We start from the raw sequence: 20,730 nt of genomic DNA on the forward strand, positions 1-20,730 counted from the left end.
GTGAGTTTGTGCGAGTGTGTGTTAGGACCGCAGAACTCTGTGGTTAATCTGGATTACCATGCCGCGCGGAGACGCTTTTCATAATCAGGCTGTTGAGCTGTGATTCTCAGCAGCGCGTGACACATCTGGAAACGGGCGGAGGGAAGGTGTGCGCGCGTGCGAGGCTGCGTAAGAGGGGAGAAAGAGAAGGGGGGGGGGGGGGGGGGCAGGCAGACGAACAGAAGAGCGACACTTTCGCATTTCGCTGTCCTCTCGCGCACAAATGGAGAGGAACCCGGAGGAAGACAAAACTAACGAACCGGTTTAACTATTTTCCACACACATTTCACGGGGTAAGTAAACGCCCCCTAACCACATTTTTATCTTCCTTGTATTTTATTTTTTCTCCCAAACATCATAAGCGGAGACGTGTTTGCTCTTTTAGCTAATTGTGCGCACTCGCCATCTCTTTAACTTCCACCTCTCCCGCCGTGATTTCCTTTCACGCTCGTCTTGTGCATGCAGGGAGGGATGCAAACGTGAAGATTTTACTGCTACACGGTCTGTATGCGCTGTTCCAAAGCTGCACTCTGTGCTTTAATAGTTTATATGAGACAACTGTTCTTGGATTTGGCTGTAAAGTCTGCCAATAATATTTTATATTTTCTTTCATACCTATCACATATGTTGGTGCAACGAGGATTCAACTGACCGCTGTTCTTATTATTGATTGAATGATTGATGTATCATTTATTACGTGGGAGGCGCCCTGAGTGTCATTTTCAAACTCATAACTTTATTATTAGTGAGGTTGAAGTTGCTTTTAAACTGCTGTAAGAAGTCAGTTGTTACTTGTAATATTTAATCTAACATTTACTGACATTCTTCGACTTTTCATGTGAAAAGAAAAAATCTCAGGGTATCTTTATATTGTTTGTGGTCTCCACCGGCCTCCATCTCAGGTTCATGTAAGAGCAGAATCTCCCATAAGTCCTCGGTCTGGATATGATTCCTGCAATTTTTTTATTTGTCAATCATCTGGCTTTCACTTTAAGCCCAGGAAGATGACTCATAGCTAAGGGACTCTAAAGTATTGCACTGGTACTAATAACTACAATCAACATTGGGTCAGCTGAGATGAGCTAGCTTGGAAACACACTCCAGCAAATGTTGGTTTAGCCCATAATCCGGCTCTGTGATTTGTCAGATTTCACAGTAAAACCCTGCATTAATGTTAATCTGAGATTGTTACTGTTTGTGTCTGACTGACGCGGCACACAAACACACAAACCTCTACACTCACATACAGAGAAAGTGAGTGAAAGACACCCTGTCATTTGAATGCTTGGATTGCATGTTAAGCTCTGTTATGGCCTAATTGTTTTACAAGTGAGCTTATGGTTGAGCTTTTCATGTTGCCGGTTAAGAAACTGAAATGAGTTTCTAGAATCACAAATACAAATGAAAGGCTTTAGGAGTAGTAACGTTGAGACACCAAATTATTACTTTTTTCTTGCCCTTGTTTAAACTACATAGTTGTATAATTTCACACAGTTTTCAATGCCCAATGGGGCTGCCACAGATGAATATTCCAAATGCACAGTTAACTAAGTGGACAAAAAGGACAAAGTCAGGGGAATCCCCAGAGATCACACAAACACATCTTATAGGGATCTTGATATTTGTGTAAATGTTTTTGAAACATTAGACTTTGTGTCAAATTTTCTTCTAAAAAACACATCACGGATCAAATTCTGAGCCACTCGTGTTATTTATCAGTTGGTCTGCATTTTGGTACAGAAGGAATAACCTCAGAAACTGTTTTTATGCAAGTTAGCATGTAAACATACAATAAGATAGTAGTGTAAGTTAAACAAACATGTAGTTAGTTGTAGATATTGATCATAAGCCATATAAAACATGGACATAGGTACTGTGATGTCACCCATTGGTTTCTGAAGCCCTGTTTTAAAGCCGCAGCCATGCCCAGCACACTGGTGACAGTGAGCACACATGCAGATGGGTCAAGGATTTCTTAACAAATGGACCACAGAGTTGGGAGTTCCCCACTCTGACACTCTTCCGGGGCTGTGTGCTAAGCCCACTTTGCTACTCCCTGTACACTATTACTGCACATCCACCCCAGCACCAACTTAGTCATCAAGACTGGACATGGTACCAATGTCACTGGATTAATATATAATGATAACAATTCTGCCAACAGGAATGAACTCTGCTAACTATGTGAGTGGTGCTTCACCAATAACCTGGCATTCAATACCTCCAAAGCAAAAGAACTGATCACTAGCTTCAGGTGACAGAAATAGGAACCTATACAGAACTATTTCTGTATAGACAATCATTCTGTACAATACAATAATTATAGTTCTGTTCTGGTCTGTTTACAACTGTTTATAACTGTTTATTAATACTTACAATTGTATATCTACAATCTGTATAGTTTCATATTTTTAACCATATTTATATCCTGTATATAGCTTGTACACTGACTACAGCCTATACATACTTATAGTTATAGCATATTCATAACATACCTTCACACCGTGTACATTGTAACATACCTATAATAGATCCATATCTACCTATATTATTACTAAAGCACTTTCTGGATCAATGCACACTGCATTTCGTTGCCTTGTACTTATGACATGTGCAATGACAATAAAGTTGAATTCTATTCTATTCTTTTCTATTCTAGGAACCTGTTCCATTAAACATAGGTGGAGAAACTGTTTGGAGACTATTCAACTTTTAATTTTTTTAGCACACATGTTCCAGAACCTCACGTGAATTATAGACACAACCAGTCTGGTGAAGAAGGCGCCGAAGTGGCACTAATTGAGACATTGAGGAAAGCTAATCTGTCAAAACAGTTGTTAGCAGCAGCGCAGCAGGCATACCAACAAAAAGGCTTTTGAGAGAGTTAATAAATCAGCACAGATGGCCACCAACACTCAGCTATTTTCAGTTGAGCATATGTACATTATGTCAGAGACATCATCAACGATGCTTCTCATTTTCTTACATGGTTGCCCTCTGGAAGGCATTACAGATCCTCCCTCTAGACTGAAGAAAAGCTTTTATCCAAATGCCCAAATGTATCTTTTATCCAAATGTGATAAAAAGACATTTGGGAACAAGCTCTAAATTTTGGGGCTCTAGAGTGCAACCAATTTGGTCGCAAATGTGACCAAATTTTTCAACGGTGCGACTAAAAAAAAAAATCTTAGGTCGCACCGGTGCGACCAACTGTTCGAGTAACAAAAAAAAAGTCTCCGCAATTCTGAAAGTCTCTGTGTGGTCAACAGCAGACACACATTATGCCCCTATCGTGGTCTAAACCAATCAGAGATAGTCAGGGGCGGGACCTTTCTGATTGGCCGTGGTCCAGTTCAAAGTGCAGGTGGATTTAGAAAGGTGAGTAGCTTGAATAAAGTGATATTGATTCATTAAATCCTGAATTGACTTTTAAATATAAATGTATTTTGCCAGGAACCCCAGAATCTCAGGTTAAAGCTCATAAAACTATTTCAACAACCACCAAACAGTAAATGAGAGCAGGTAGATTCCACACAAAGACACACAGAACGGACCTGACGCATCAAAATCAGCTTTCTCTTTCTCAGCTTTCTCACCTGACGGCACGTACACGGATACGCCATTGGGGCTGAAAGCCAACAGCTCACTGATTCTGATGCGTCGGGTCTGCGCTGTCTTTACGTCTATTTTGCTCTAGATTGAACTGCAGGTTTTGTGTCTCTCCAACCGAAATTCACTGAACCAGCAGCAAAAGAAGATCCAAACTGTGCTTCACATTTGATAAACATCGTCATGAATTCCCTCTGACTTCTGCTGTTTTGCTTCCGCCACGATAAAATCACACTTGCACAGCTCTCTCTCTCTCTCTTTGGGTATTTCAAGAACAGTTTCCAATCTCAAATTTCTGTTTTCGGTATTATTCATTCGCTTATTACCCACCAGTCTACCGTTGTTTACAGCGCTATCAGCCGCTGTCCATCAATCTTTGAACGCTGAAAAAGCACAGTGTATCCAGAAAACACATTATATGTCGTGGTAAATGCGCTGCCCAAGTGTCCCCTCTCCCCACGGCCTTTCAGCAGCAGGTAGCAGCAAACAGGTCGTCAGAAGAGGCCGATGTGATGATTAAATTTAACATGGGCTGTGCGATATGACCAAAATCTCATATCCCGATATAAAACATCTATTGTCCGATAACGATTAGAGATGGCACGATACCACTTTTTTATGTCCGATACCGATATCATAAATTTGGATATCTGCCGATACCGATATGAATCCGATATAGTGTATTTTTTAATCAATAAAATGTTTTTTTATATCTTGCTGCATTTTGTATAAATTTATACTCAAGTTTAAATAAACAACAACACTAAAGCTATTCTGTTATACCTGTATGTAAAAAATACACTGCGCCCAAAATATTTCATAGTTCAGCAAAACTGATCAATCTAATAAACTTAAACCTGCTCCATCCTCCCTATTCTGGTATTTTAAAGAGTACTTAGCAGAAATATTAAGCAACCTAACTAATAGGGTTGCAAACTCCCAGCAAAAAAAAAAAAATAGGGAACCACCCTCTTCCTCGTGATGCTTAATCGATGTAATTAACTTTAATTTGATGCAGGGTGAAAAAAAATGCACAGAAATAAATTATTTTTCAAGAATAATTAAATAGATTCAACATATTTCTTCAACAGAATTCACAGATGGTACTTTCCCAAAGGAAAAAGTACTATAGCTTACTAGGGTATATTAGACTTAACAGTTACTATATACAGTAATGGACTTCTATATATTTTACATCAGATTAAAACTTTGGGTGTAAGATTCAGATAATTATTTATTAAAAGCTAGACATTTTAAATGAGAATAAGAAAGTTAAGTATGTCTTTGTGCCCCCTTTTCCCTGTCCATGCCCTATCGGCCCCCCTGGCTAAACTTTGCTAGATCCGCCCCTGCACAGCTACGTAGAAAAAGATCCTGGTGTAGAAAGTAATATTAAATAAATTCTAACAACAGCTTATCAAGCTTAATAGTGCTGCTGTTGTTTAGCCGCTGGTTTCCTCTTTCTGGTGCAAAGTGGGCCAAAAACAAACAAGAGAGACGGACTCGTGACAGAAAAGCCGATCAGCTGATCATTGATCAGTTTCACAATTGAAGTAGCAGCAGGAGAGAGAGAGAGAGAGAGGCAGTCGCTCCATATATTGGTTGTTAAGCTTAACTTGGGAATGCTTTACAAACATTCAGAGATGAACTTACATGCTTGCTTTACTTCTCGCTGGGATCACTTCCTCGGAGATGAAATGCTGGTTTGGTAGCAACAGCCGCTCTATCACGTGACCACACGTGCTATGGTTATGAGCCGAGTTACGTTGTGTAGCAAGTTTTGTGAGGTGCTTTTAGGATATTTAATGGATCGGATTACATTTTTTATTTCTCTCCGATATCCGATCCAGTAATTTAGGTCAGTATCAGACCGATACCGATACCTAATATTGGATAGGTCCATCTCTAATAACAATATAAATCACAAAAAAATTAATATTTTCTGTAAATTCTGTGAATCTCGGGTAGCTGAAGTGTTTCCAGCCGGGCGTCGTGTACCTGGAGTTGAGTGTTTTAACCGATGCATGAAACTACACATTTTTAGACATAGGTTGTAACGGCCACCGTTTTCTTTGTGAGTATTTATTACACGGCATGCTGTGGGGAAAAGCCTGTTCTAACGTTTGAGTCTAAGGTTTATTTTTTAGCACCTGACAACTCTTTTTTTGCTTCTCATCCGTCAATACTCTGCATACTTTTTCACGTGATTCCATTTATTTTGAAAAGTCTCAACAGGATCTTGAGCTTTATCGTGAAAGGTTTATGTGGAAAATAAACAAGCGGACATGAGATGGTTTGGAACAACTATAGCCAATCACTGAAGCAACACTTCCACGTGAATCCTGTGTAATTAAGGTGTTTCACAGCAATTTCTGTACAGTTTTATTTTCTCTCTGTCTTATTTGAGACATATAGAAGACCTGCACATGTTTTAGCTTAAAGCCCTCTCCACTGTGGATTTTGTGTTATGCTATTTGACCAATACAATAATCTTTTATGCCCAATGGTTGATACCCTTTTATGATGAGTTTACGCATAAAGCTGACTTATAGCTGGCGTGATTGTTATAAAAAACATCTGGATTAGAACTACAGCAGCATCTGGAATCCACGGACCCCACAGCAGTTTCCTAACTCACATGATGATAAGACACCAACAGTCAGCTTGGACAAAACATTATTAGCTTAACAGTTGTTTAATGTGTGAGTGCATTTAGCACCTTGCAGCTTCTGGTCCCTCTTTCCATCCCGTTAAAGGTTGTGAGGAAGGAGTAAAGCCGCCTCAACACATCTGTGTGTGTTAGTTTATCTCCCCTCCGTCCATTTTGGCCGAGAGCAGATTAGTCAGAATCCACCAGCTGCTGGGGAAGTGGGTGAAACTGTGCCACACAGTGCCCTAATACAGTTACGTAAATCTGAACAGTAAGAGGTAGGGTTCAACTTGCATAAAGAGCAGGGCACTTGACCTCAAGAGACTGCAAATAAAAGGGCTCCCTCTGGGCCTTTATGCTGGTTTCCAACTTGTGTTTGGGGACACAGAACTGCTTCTTTCATTCACTAAATGAGAGCTGATCTAATGCGTCTCTCCAATGTTGGTTTTTACTTGTACCACTTTTAGTTCATAGGTGGTGGCCGTGTTATGTGAAAAAGCGCAATGCTGTTGCGACACACAAAGGCCATATGCAGGGATGGAGGTGGGGGGTGAACGATAGAAAACATCCCCCCTCACTATTCATCTCAGGGTTGCATAAGTAACTTTCAAAGCAGCTTGAGAAGATATCACAGGGAGTGTTGTGGCTCAGTTTCAGTGGCTGACAGTAGGCTCTTTGGAGGGTGACGCTGGAGAGAGATTACATTCTGAATACTGCTTCACAGAATGAGTGGAGCTTTTTTATGTTTGTTTCTGCTTTAAAGGGATCTTACCATATTTAAATTACCCATTTTTTACTATCATACACAGATTTTTCTGTTTCCATAAAGGCATTCATATCAGGCCCAAAAAGCATATAGATCCAAGCCTGAGTTGCCCTAGTTTGTGCAACATTTGGGGAAGAAAGTCTGTCTTGTCTATTTTTGCATGCTTCTAAAAAACCTTCAGTATGTGGAGCGACAGCTATGGGAGACATGCTTACTTGGCTGTGATTCAGGCTCACTGGTCTTCAGATTAATGTAGGTTTCCACAGCTCTTTAGAGCTCAACTAAGCGGCATTCACACATTAATGCGCAGTTGGCATCAGTAAGCAGTTTCTTTGGAAATTACGCACTAGCACAGAAAAGATGCCCTTCCTCATTCTCTACAGCTCAGACCCTGACTGCTTTCATTTGTTCTGCCCTTGAGGCTTAGTGATGTAGCTGACCGTGTCTTTTTTTTATTCTTTTTCAGTGACACATAAGTGCCTCGGCCTGGAAATGTAAAGTCAAGAAATGGCAGAAGGTGGTAAAAATGGAGAGAGAGGAAGCGAGGACAAAGGTGGAGCAGGTGGCAGATCTCCCCAGGAACCCCACGGTCTCTCCTCAGTGGGTGCCACCTCCCTCGGGACAAAGAGACATCTCCCCCGAGGGATTGTGATCCAGCTAACAGGGACTGAAGGAGAGTGGGACAGCCTGGATGAGAGTGAGTTCATCTTCTCCCTTGAGCATGATGAGGACTACCCTGCTATATCGCTCTCTAAGGAGAAACATTTTTCCGTCGAGGATGACAGAGGGGTGAAGTCCGAAGAGTTCCATGTCCCTCTGTCTCCCTCGACGCCAGGTTCCCTGGGGAACTGCTCTGGTTCTCTGGGCCCAAGCTTCCTCTTGCCTGGCACACCCTCACCCACCCACCGACCCTTAGCGAGCCTGGTCAAGTCTCTGTCCACAGAGCTGGATCTGAAAGAGAGCTCCACCCTCAAACCCAAACCTTTTCTCAGCCTCGTCAAGTCAATCTCCACAGAGCTTTCCCGCTCAGAACCCGAGGTGTCGCAGTCCAAATCAGACTCCCGACTTAACCTCCACCTGTGGAAGCAGCTGACACAACCGAAAACCCGCAGCAATGGAGACTCTCGGACTGCTCCCCCATCTCCTAGTTCGCTTTCCCCAAGCGGAGACAGCCTGAAAGGTGGTTTCTTCAAAATGGAACTGGAGGACACCAAGAGGAAGCTCACTGAGGTTGTGCACGAACCTTTGAGCAGCATGTTCAGTAAGATCAGGAGGGAAGAAAGCTCAGGCAGCCCCAAACACCAGTGTAAGAACCAGGGAACTCACCAGATCAGCTCCAGAGGTTTGGGGCGGGAAAGTAGCTCAGACACTGTTCTGTCCGAGTCTCCTGTGAGAAGCGCCAGGAAAACAGATGCTGATGTTTTTTCTGTCTTTGAGTGGCCTTCTGTAAGACATCTCGGGAGAACTCAGTACTGCCCCTGCCCGGTGCATCACCACGTGCAGCAACACAGGGATGAGGAGCTGGAAATATGTACAGATGGTGATATGATGCAAGTGTTTGCCATCGAAACTCATAAGCAGGCGAGGAGGTCGCCTGGTTCTCAGGCTCTAACAGCACCCACAACCTCTCCCGTTCCACAGCCCCCTCACCCTCTGCCACAAATGAGTTTATTTTGTGTGGCAGTGCTTTCATACGGCTATTTTATCCTACCTCTCAGTCCATACTTCTCTGGCCTGGCTCTGGGATTAGCACTGGGCTTCTTGCTAGGGCTTTGGCTCATTCGGATGGGTTCCTCCAGGTCTAGCAACTCAGTCCATACCTATAGACCGCCACAGACGCTGTTGGGAGAAGGGATTCTGACAGGTGGCATTGTAAGCACTGAGCCTGACACACTCAAGGTAAATGGATGAGTCATCAACGATGAAAATATCACTTTTATTTTCAGACACCTCTGTTCAGCTCCAGTACTCACACATTTTTAGTTTGTCATAAAAATGCCTGGAAATCAAGTGCGTTATGGCACCTTCAAGTGCATTATAGCACTTGAAGGTGCCATAATGCTCAACAGATACAGAATTGAATTTCTTTGTTTTCCTCATTCTCCAACTCACAGGGAACGGGGTTAAAAATGAGACTAGACCCGACAGCCAGTTGAAGTGTTAGAAAAAGGCTGGCAAGAGGGAGAACTAAGTAGTCCTGGATGAAAATTTTGAGGATTTTTTTTACATTTTTGTTCATCAATCAGTGATCTTTACATATACCCCACATTACACCTGTTTATAGTCTTTATACTATGAGCTCAACTGGCTCTATTTTGATTCAGAGGCTGTTAAGCTGAACAATTTTCCACCAAATGTTTGAAAACTGGCAAAAGCAAATGTATATATACTGTACATTGGCTTTTCCATTTTCTGCACTTATTAGCAAGAAAGTTCTTGGATTGAAGATCTTATTCATCTGCGGCCTTTCTGTGCGTCCTGCCTTCCCTGGTATGGGTTATTTTTCAGGCTCAGACATGCATGTTACATCGATTGGAGATTTTCTCTCTGAATTATAAGTTACTGTAGGTAATAACTCTACTTCTAACTCTCAACTTAACCTAACTCTGTTTTTGAGATAGTCAAATGTTTTTTTAAAAGGGAAGTAGTTTTTAATTTGTGTCAGAATGATCATTTTCTTTGTTTGTTCCTTAACTGTCAAGACACAGATTTTTTTTAAAAGCAACCCTAAAACTATTCTAATTAAATAGGTAGAGTTAAGGTTAGGGTTCGGTACTGCTGCTGAAAACGTCTACACTAGCCCGGATAAATTTGAAAACGGCGTATACGTCTAAAAATGCTCTGCGTCCACACTATCGTTTTCATTCATTTTCACAGAGTTGTATGTCCACATTGAGTACGTTCCAGTACTGCACATGCGTGAAATGCCAGACGATTCGACCTGCGTCATTTCTGTCTGCCGTCTATTTACTTTCTGGCTCTTTGAAACGTTGCAGCAAAATGTCGAGGAAAAGTTTTTTAAACGGACTAACAATGAGGTGGAGTTCTTGCTGCGAGTAACCAAAGTACAAAGTTGCAAAAGCGATTGAGAATGAAAGAATTTGAAGAAAAGCTATCTGGAGCATGTACAGACTGATATTAATCTTTGATAGGGCTGTCAAAATTGAGAGCAAACAAAACAACTGCTGTGTAATGCCCTCCGCTATCTTAGTTTAATTGGTCACATGACTGCATCACATGACTAAAATGTCTCATTTACAAAAAGACTCCGAGTTCGCTGTCCACACTGCGACGCAAAAACTGAGTTTTCAAATGGATCCGCTTTGGAGAGTGTTTTCAAAATACTCAGTTTTCCTTGACCAAAAACACCGTCTCAGTGTGGATGGAAGGCCAAAACGGAGAGAAAAAGATGCGTTTTAAAACAAAAATGTATTAGTGTGGACGTGGGTCTCTGTGTGTCAACACTGTGATGGAGTGTTGGGTGTAAAGTCATTTCTATCCAGCTTTGACAGGTTTTGTCTGCCTGTGACCTTGAATTTGATAAGTGTTCAAAAGAATGAATTGAACAAACACTGTTATATAAATATTATGTGGAGATGGGATCAAGAGTTACTGCAAAATAGGGCATTAATAGTCTCAGAACAAATTCAGATTTTTGACCCTCCTGTGCACAGAGAGCTGAAACAGGTTCATATTGTAGTGCACAAAGTTTTTTCATGTTGGCATGTTCCTACTCTGTAAACAAACTTCAGTTTTGTCTAAAATGTTCACATGAAGCAGATGGATGGAAACATGTACCTCAGTATGGTCACAGTGGGATTATGGCTATTTCAAAATGTTTACCTCTTATACGAATGAAAATTTACTAATTTCTGAATTCACTTTAAAACTTCAGCACCCAGAGTATGCCAAGTAGTTGTTATTAGTCTTCACTACTGCTCACTTGGTCCAAAATAACAATGTCATGCTGGCGAGTCGCTTCAGCAGGTCTGACTGTTTTGTTCTCAGATTAAAGCTTCTGAATGTGGCGTGCTACTACCGTACACGAGGATCCTGGAACACAATTAAAACCGTCAATAATGAAAAGTGCTGGAGCCGCAGTGATAATTGCTGTTCTGCTCCTGGCTTAGCTTGACACGGGGCAACCGAGGAGGACTACACCACCCAGACACTGTCAGCTCCAGAGGCAATTAGTGGGAAATACAGACAGGAATAAGCTGTAATTTGTCAGGAAGCTCGGCAGACCAGGGATGGAGAAGAGTGGAAAACAATGTTTGCTGTCTCGCTATTGAGCTAATTCCCTTTTTTGGCCATTAACAGTTGGGTATCAGTTTGAAAGCAATTAAAACGTGAAAGCTGGGGAGGTTTGTGGGGCAGTCTACGAGGTCATAGGGTGACTCTGCTTTAAATTATTAAATTACTGTGTGTAATGTACCAGTTAGTTGACTGGACCTTTAAAGTGGAGTGCACAAACAGTTAATGAGGTACTTTTGTTTGTTGCCTTAAATTAAATCTGGAAGTCTGCACTTCAATTGCACATTAAGTATTTGTAAAGGTGAAATAAGATAAAGGATATCTTTGAAAATCCAGAGAGTTGAATCTAATTTGCCTAGTTTGGTCCCGAGACATCAGCTCTCCCTCTGAAACCTTCACTGACAAATAAAGCGTTTAAAATGCACCTTTACTTTTCGCTCTCCACATCACATCTCAGCCTGATTACAAACATCAGGATTTTCACGGCTGGAACAATTCGAGATGAAGTGTTTACTTCTCACTTGAATGTGCATAAAAACCCCTAGTGTTGATTTTAAATCACCTCTTACTTTCTTTCTTTTCAGGGCTGGATGAATGAGATATTTGATTACGACCCAGAAACCAGCCATCTAGGTCTGACTCACTCTGTGTTTGCCACCCTGGAGGGATCGTGTCTCCGTCTGGAAACGCCACGATCAAACATCAGCCGCAGGGCCACGTATGACGAGAGATTCCACGAACCCACCTTTGTCAAGTCACGCTGCTATCAGCTGGCAAATAGCAAAGTATGAGAACTCGCTAAGTAATAGGGTTAAGTGAAAGGTTTTACTGTATCTGAGGCCCCACTGGCTGAAATGAAATATTTAATTTTGAAATTAACTCTCAAGATTAAAATAAACTGTTTACGTTCCCCATTTAACAGTTTTGCTTCAACACCACTGAACTCTGCTTGCTTATCCCAAAGGTATTCCTGCTGCCATCTGTGTTGGCGCAGAAGAGGATGTGGAACCCAAAGTATCCCATCTGCATCCAGCTAACCAGGGGGGCAAAATCTCAGGAGGATGAGGGGGGAAGGCGGGAGGAGAGCCGAGGATCGGAGTCCGGATCAGCCAGTCCAAAACCAAGATCCTCCAAATATGACCATGAGCTTCCCACCATTCTTTACCTCTTCGGCCGTACGGGAAGAGAGAAAGAAGAGTGGTTCCATCATTTCCTGTTTGCATCCATGGACACAGAAAGGGAAAAGGAGAGAAACAGACAGAGCAAATATGTCTCCTGCACAAGGGGTATGAGACACATTGTTAATGCGTTAGGAATCTGTAATATATGAGTGGAATATGGATTACGTGCTCTGACAATCCATTTCAAGCGAACATGCAATAAAAAACAGAGACCAGCCTTGTTTTGGGGAAACTTGAAACGGTTTTACTACAAATATTCTTAAATCAAATCTGTTATTTCATCATGCTTCTGTTACACTTCCCTCTTCCACTGGCAGCTTTATTCATCCGAAATCCACGGCACTAAAAGTATCTGTCATGCTGTGCTCTTGGGAAAGGCTGGTTTTTAATCTAAACGGTCATTTTAGTAAATTCAAATAGAGTAATAGTTGAAATAATTATGCATGATTATTCCCGTGTCTGAGGAGCTGAGAATACTATTAGCGCTGTCTCTCCTGTACTGTTCTAGTGAAGACCTGGAGCTAGGAGATGACTAGCATAGCTTAGCATAAATGCACTGTCGTAGAGGGGCAACAGTGCCCCTAGCTTTGTCGTAGTGGTCTCACCTACTATATACTCTGGAATCACAGAATACAAGAACATATCGGAAAAGTGTTCATCAATACTGCCACACCACAGGATGATTCAGGGTTCAAACCACAGACTGTATATCAAAGATGGACAGGCACTATTTTTTTGTGAACTCCAGTTTTGAAAGCTCAACTTGAGTAGTTTGGTTGAACATATATGCTTGCAAAGAATTTTCTTTCAGATACCATCATCTACAAGTCTGTCCATCAAAAACAGACTTCCAGCTGCCCTGTTCATGTGGAAAATATATTAGAGGATATTTGAGGAACTGCAACATAAGCGATGATATGATCACTATAAAAAAAAATCTTTTAGAAATCAAAACCCATAGTACAATATTTCTCACTCAAAGTTTCCAAGGTAGATGTTCTGAAACTAACCAAAGTAGCTTGCAAGTTATCCCTTGCTGAAAATGAGACAACTTGCAAGTTGCAAATAGCCCTTCTCCGCTAGTACCTAATCAGCTCGACATAACTTGGTTCTGGTCATTTTCCATTATAATCCAGAACCAGAACTTAATGTGCATGGGGTTGTTATAGCAACACGGCCGAGAGTATCACACGTATGTATAGTTAAATATATATGTACATGTATTTAGTTTGTGATATTACTCTGCTCTTTTTTTGAAGTTTGTGTCCCAGTGACAGGTCGGCCACACATTGACTGGGTAGAATTAGCAATTTAAATCTGTGTCTGTGATGTTTATGTTTTTTTCAATACAGTTTTCAAGAAATAAATCACTTTATTTTATATTTTAATTAGAGAGAAGATTTATGATCGGGCGTGAGATTTTCTGGTTTTAAAGTGGGTCGCTTTGCGACTTTTTTTTTGAGTTACTTTTTGTCAGAACTATGATTATGACTATGATCCTGTGTTCTCCCAGGTGACCAAACACAGCGCACCAGTGTACAGGTTAATGTCCCGAGCAGCAGAGGCTCCAGCAGAGTGGGCAGCAGTGACGAGGACGCCCCATCCACACCTCCATTCCCCATTATCTCGGGAGCGCCCTCCAGTAGCACCAGGGGCCTTTCTGTGCTCGACTACCCCAGTTATATGGCCCGTCTCCTGGTTACAGAGGAGCTGACCCCACTCTGTAGTCCTGGAGCCAGCAGCACAGATGTAAGCTTCACCCTTAAAAACTATACAGCCTTTAATTTGCTCTAAACTTGTGTTTTTCTTGTCTTTATTTTTTAAGTGTACCTGTGATCTAGCAGAGTACCCAGGGAAAAGCCAAACTGCCTGGGCTAACGCTCTAATCGGTCGGATCTTCTGGGATTTCCTGCGAGAGAAGCGCTGGGCCGACGCCGTCTCCCACAAGATTCAGAAGAAACTCAGCAAAATTAGAGTGAGAGCAGTAGTGAAAGCTGCCGAGTCAGAAAGGTTAACCATAATTACACCACATTTTTGCCCCCTGTGATTTTAAATCATGCAATATTCTCTACAGCTGCCTTACTTTATGAATGAACTGACTCTGACTGAGCTGGATATGGGCAGCTCAATGCCGCAAATCTCCGCTACCTCCAGACCAGAGGTTAACCCCAGAGGTGAGTGCAGAGAGGAGATTAAACACCGCAAAACATAAGGGCAACACAAAATGCAAAGAGATTTAGACAAATACACAGACACAGCAAGCGATGACCTCATGCACAGCATCAGATCAGACACTGTTATCCTGTCGTAATCTTGTGGGGCAGGGCAACCATTACTCTGCAATTTGGAGCATATTTGCGTGTGTGTGTTTTGAAATCAGGCCGTTTGGCTGCTCCTAACGATGAGGGAAATTTAAGCTTATCAGCATGAATGTAGCTGTGTGACATCATGACCTTCCCCTTTTTCGATTTCTCCGCCTCCTTCGCCGTTACGCAACCTTGTGTCAACAGCTTTTGCTGTTTTCTGCCCTCCCCCACTTCCCCCCCCCACTCACCTCCTAAAGAGAATTAATAGTCTCTCGTAATTTACTATGAATTTAATTCCAAGCCTCGATAATCTCAATGAAAGCTGTTTAATCTGCCTACTAAGCAGTGTGTGTCCAGATTAGGCTGTCTCTAGCAGCATTTGTCTTAATTTTGGAGGTCTAGTTTTGACCTGTTTTGGGTGCCCTCTCCAGGCCTGTGGGTGGAGCTTCAGCTGGTTTACACCGGTAACCTGCAGATGACCCTGCAGACCAAGTTCAACCTGTCCAAGCTGGGTAAAGATGGAGGTCAGGAGACAGTGCACTGTATGACGGAAACCGGTAGCCCACGGTCAGTGCTGCACACATGTCCATTCGCACTGTGACACGTGACGCATCCCTGTAATCTTATAGAGTTACCTATATATAGATATATTCTTACATATTACACACTTTCTTAAACAAGATGCTGTTTAAAATGTAATAGCCAGTGATGTCTGTGGATAATCTCCTTAATTAGCTACCTTACTGACTTTGTTTTCATATTTCAGTAACCCCCACAGAGCAATGTATTAGCTGCATCCTCATCTTTAATGCACCAATCACCGCGGGGGTGAAACTCACAAAGACAGATACATCCTGACTTACCTACTGAGCTGCCTCCTATTTTTAAATTCTGTCATGTATTATTATTTTTTAAAAAAGCTAATAGTGTTTTTATCATCTGTATTGCATATTTCATCATGTTGCCTTGCCCAAGTAGCACGAGCAATGTAAAAAATAACAGTAAACATGGGTTTTTCATTCTAATCCTTTCTATTGCACGTACGCACACACCTACACATCTCTCTCTCTTGATCCCTTCTGCTTTCTGATCTACAGAGCCGCACATTATAATGATTAGACCTTCTTGTCATAAACCCACAGGGATTAAAGTCCAGGCAAAGCTTCACATTAGCTGTCTCTGTGCTGCATCTGAAGCTAAAAGTCAAGATAGCAAAGCTGCAGATATGTTCACTAATAGCAGATGCAAAATTGGCTCCTGCACATGTACGTCTCCAATTCTGGAAAAGTTGGAACTCTGTGTGAAGTGTACATAGAAACAGAATGACTCGCAAATCTCAGAAAGCGACATTTTAATCAGAATAGAACAGGATATTTTAAGAAACATATTAGCTCTTTTTTCATTTGTTGGCATGAACACACCTTACAAACAGGGGTGGGGGCAACGAAACGAAGTAGTACTAAAAAGAAATAGCTGGAGGAACATTTTGCAACTGATTAGAGTAATTGGCAACAGGTCAGTAACACGATTAGATAGAAAATGAACATCTTAAAGATGCACAGATCCTCAAAAGTCAAGATAGGCAGAGGTTCGCCAGTCTGGAAAAAATGTGTGTACAAATTATCAAAACAATGTTCCTCAACACAAAATTGCAAGGACTGACTATCGCATCCTGTACAGTACATAATATCATGAAAGGATTCAGTTTGCATGTATTGGATGCTGTGATCTTTGTCCCTCAGGCAGCATTGCATTAAAAACAGTCACGATTCACTTCATGGGATCAGAAACACTCCCAGAAATCACTGTTTGTGAACACAGTTTACCATATCAACCACAAATGTAGGTTAAAGCTCTGCCGTGCAGTAAATATGTCATATATGAACATGATCCAGAAACATTGCTATATAGTCTGGACCAAAGTCATTTTAATTGGATTGAGGCAAACTGAAAAACTGTTCTGTGGTCAGATTAATCAAAATTTTAAATTATTTTTAATAACAATAATGGATTGCATTTATGTAGCGCTTTTCTAGGCACCCAAAGCACTTCATTCATTTACTCACACACTGGTGCAGGCAAACCACAGTTGTAGCCACAGCTGCCCTGGGGCAGACTGACTGAAGCGAGGCTGCCATATCGCACCATCAACCCCTCTGGCCGACACCAGTAGGCGGTAGGGTAAAGTGCCTTACCCAGGGACACAACGACCAGGACAGAGAGAGCTGGGGGATCGAACCTGTTACAGATGAACTTCCCAACCCCCTGAACCACAGTCACCCCATGTTTTTTGGGAAACATGGATGCCACATAGTCGGGACTAAAGAGGAGAGGGAGGATCCAGTTTGATATCCGTGCTCTGTTCAAAAGCCTGCATCCTTGCATATTTCATATTTCTGCAAGACAAATGCTAAACCGCATATTGCATGGCTTCATGGTAGAATAAAAACCTCCTCATTTCCCAGATGTTTATGTGCGGTTGTTAAAAAAAAGAAAGCGGTGATGCTACATAGTGGTAAACATCGTCTTTTTTCTCATTTTTTGAGATGTTTTACTGCCAACAAATTCAAAATGAGCCAATAAAATGCGACGTTTTCTCAGTTCAAAAAGTTTGTTCTCTGTTATGCTTTGATTAAATTCAGGTCTATGAGATCAAATCATTTAATTCTATCGTCCCATTGTCCCAATCATTTAATTCTAAATCTAATGTCCCAATGTTTTAACACTTGAAATTGTATCCATGGTGATATAAGTGAGTGTTTCAAGCACTGAATTGCCTCAGAAATGTTTTATGCCTGTGTCTGTACCTAACTTGCTTGCCTGTTTATCCTCCCAGCTGCAGGCCGATCCTCAGTGTGTTGGCCGACAGTGATGAGGAGTCCTCCAGCGCTGGTTCATCTGACGAGGAGGAGTCGCTTCTCTCTGAGCCTCAGGGTCCGGTGGGTGAAAAGGGATGCCCACCAGCTACAGAAGGGTAAATTTTGAATGATTCATGTCATTCATCAAATATATCCTACTTTTGCATCATGCTTAGTAAGAGCTAAAAAAAAGTTGCAGCAATGACATTATATTACTTTTGTGGAATGATCAGCAATAACAGCTTCTAAAAGGAACGTTTCAGTAAGAAGTGTGAAAGAAAGTGTTACTTCCACCCTGCTATCTTGCAAATGCTCTTTTTTTAAACCATGCTGACATCACACCCCAGATGGCTGCTGCTCTCATTTACATTTCGAGGCTCTCGTCTCCTCAAAATTCTGACTCGTAGGATCACACAAGCGCTGTCGTTTCGTCTCCTCTAATCCTCTCTAACAGGACAGGGGGTGGCAAGACTGGAAGGAAGATTTTGAGATTTGTGGACAAAATCGCCAAATCCAAGTACTTCCAGAAGGCAACAGAGAACGAGTTCATTAAGAAGAAGTTTGAGGAGATGTCCAACACGCCCCTGCTGCTCACTGTCGAGGTTCAAGAATTGACAGGGACTCTGGTTGTCAACATCCCTCCGCCCCCTACAGACAGGATATGGTACGAAAAGACACGCCGCTGCCTTAGAGTTGGAACGAGGCACAAGCAGCCCTTCAGTGTTGATCCAGATTATTTCTTTCTGCATATAAACATGTAGACTAAATCAGAAGCCCTTCAAAACCATGTTGGATCAAAGTGTTCAGGCCCAGTAAGAAGATCAGTCGCTATAGCTTATTCAATAACCACATTAAAGATTAAAGAGGATTGAGCAATTCAGATAAACATGTATGTGCTGGTAGGGCTTTGGAGGCTTTGGACCATTATGAGTGCACGTGTTTAAATAGCGAAAAACATACAATTGCGTATGCATGTGTTGTAATTAATAGTTTGAAAACAGTTTAAAGCATCCAAATATTAACAATGAACCAAGCGAACATGAAACGGCATCAAAGGCGTAATTACACTCACTGGTCACTTCTTTTATTATACCTTGATCTTCACACCAGCTCACCAAAATTAGACAACAGAAAACTGGAAAACACAGCCAGGGGTGATGTGTCCTGATTTCTGCTGCAACATTTAGATGGTAGAGTGAGAACTTTGTGTAAACAGCATTATAGCATGGATCCATCCTGCCTTATATCAAAAGTTCAGGTGCTGCTGCTGGTGTAATACTGAGGCCGAGATTATTTGGCACACTTTGGGCTCCTTAGTATCACGTGAGCATTGTCATAAAGAAGCAAGGCAGTTTAAGGTGTAATAAAATGACCATAAAATATCAAAAAACCCTTTTTTGATATAAAAAAAATAAAGCTAATGGAAGTGCCACCAATCGCTACTTGGGTTTGTCTTTAAAAAAAATGGTGACACCTTCTATAGTAAGATTTTCTATATTTTGCATCTCTAAAAATTAACAGAATGAAGAGGTGACCAACATGTTGAGCTTAAGATTGATAAGCTTTAGATTGGAACTAATGCAAAAGTTAAGAAAAATATAAATTACGGAGAAAAAAAATATGGAGAACATGAACAAAAAATCAGATTTTACTCCAGGACGTCCTGATTAATTGATTTTCTTAAGATATAACACAGTATAAGTTTACATATATTCAAGGAAAAAAAACACTGTGAGATTTAAAAGACGTGGTTATGCTGCATGCCATAAGTGCACTTAACAATTCTCAAAAACAAATCAGCTGTGTGATCTGTTTCTGACTCTCTGTGGAGTGGCTCACTTTTCACTGCTTGCCAAAGGAACATTTATTTATTCGCCAGATAAATCTGTTCGAGCACTGAGGCTGTTTTAAAGCGCTCCAACAACGTGAGATCGAAATAGACCTGAAACATTCTCATATTTGTTATCATCTTGATGCATTTGAATATTTGAATGTCATCCGCAGGTACAGTTTCTGTGTACCACCAAAGCTGGATCTGCATGTCCGTCCTAAACTGGGGGAAAGGGAGGTGACTTTCTGCCATGTGACTGAGTGGATTGAAAGGAAACTGCAGGACGAGTTCCAGGTAGTCAAAAATCACTCGAATTCTGTGCTGCCATCAAATGTTTCTGATGCGCTTTCCTAGCTCTCTCCTGCTTTTCTTCTTCAGAAAGTTTTAGTACTGCCAAACATGGATGACATCTACTTACCGCTGATGCAGTCCGGCGTGGACAGCACTCAAGCCTCAGAGTCCCAACAATCCCAAAGCTCCTCCACAGAATCCATAGAAAGGATCCCACCCGAGATCGCCGGGGCAGAATCAGACTAGTGCCACAATGATAATAAAATAATGGAAAGCCGACCCTGTGAAGTGGATACATAACATGAAGCTAGTAGCTCTTAGGCAGACTCACTAACCTTAGTGTTTATGTCTGAACCAGGAGTTTCTATAAATTGTGTTTCACGCTGTACGTGTTAAGATAACTGACCATGACTTAGAGATCTGTTTGTGTCATCTAAAGGAGAATAACTGTCACAATGAATGCTATGGAGCAACTTGCAACTGTTTACATGTGAATGATCCATAGAAGATATATTTATTTATTTATTTATTTATTTAATTATCTGATGTTTACAATGTCCCTTTGGATAATAAGATGATGGTCATTATTAAATAAAGTTCGAAAATACTGAAAGCATCTCATCTTACTACAATACACAAAACGTGTGTGTGTGTGTGTGTGTGTGTGTGTGTAATGAACCATAGGAACATCGACAGTCCCTAGCATTAGGGGTGGTTAGTTATAAATAATAGAAATGTGTTAATTTATAACCAACCATTTTTTGTTGAATTCAGTCATTTGCTGCTTAACCCTTAAGAGCCCAGACCTATTTCTACTTTCATGAAAATTACGGGGGTCTTATATCAAATGAATCATATATAACCAAGTCTCTAAGTGTAAAGGGGCAGTGACACCAGTGTCACTGTGGGTCCTTAAGGGTTAAAGGAAGCTGACATTTTTTCTAG

General features: G+C 41.4%; 1 protein-coding gene across 2 annotated transcripts; it reads left to right on the top strand.

Moving 5' to 3' along the window:
- Positions 1 to 226: 226 nt before the first annotated feature.
- tex2l (testis expressed 2, like) lies at positions 227 to 20,398 on the top strand. 2 transcript variants are annotated; one of them, XM_006800924.2, is made up of 12 exons: positions 227 to 332; positions 7,531 to 8,963; positions 11,903 to 12,103; positions 12,283 to 12,604; positions 14,013 to 14,248; positions 14,325 to 14,474; positions 14,574 to 14,673; positions 15,237 to 15,372; positions 17,642 to 17,779; positions 18,118 to 18,327; positions 19,668 to 19,788; positions 19,873 to 20,398. In XM_006800924.2, the coding sequence occupies exons 2-12, from the start codon at positions 7,572 to 7,574 to the stop codon at positions 20,029 to 20,031; spliced, it is 3,165 nt and encodes a 1,054-aa protein (XP_006800987.2). In that variant the 5' UTR covers positions 227 to 332; positions 7,531 to 7,571; the 3' UTR covers positions 20,032 to 20,398. The 2 variants fall into 2 exon arrangements, with proteins under 2 accessions (XP_006800987.2, XP_006800988.2); XM_006800925.2 differs by having other exon boundaries at positions 17,648 to 17,779.
- The last annotated feature ends 332 nt before the right edge of the window (positions 20,399 to 20,730 follow it).

This window comes from Neolamprologus brichardi, chromosome 8 (genome assembly GCF_056152115.1).
Source record: "Neolamprologus brichardi isolate AB-2024 chromosome 8, ASM5615211v1, whole genome shotgun sequence".
In the NCBI taxonomy this organism is placed as follows: domain Eukaryota; kingdom Metazoa; phylum Chordata; class Actinopteri; order Cichliformes; family Cichlidae; genus Neolamprologus; species Neolamprologus brichardi.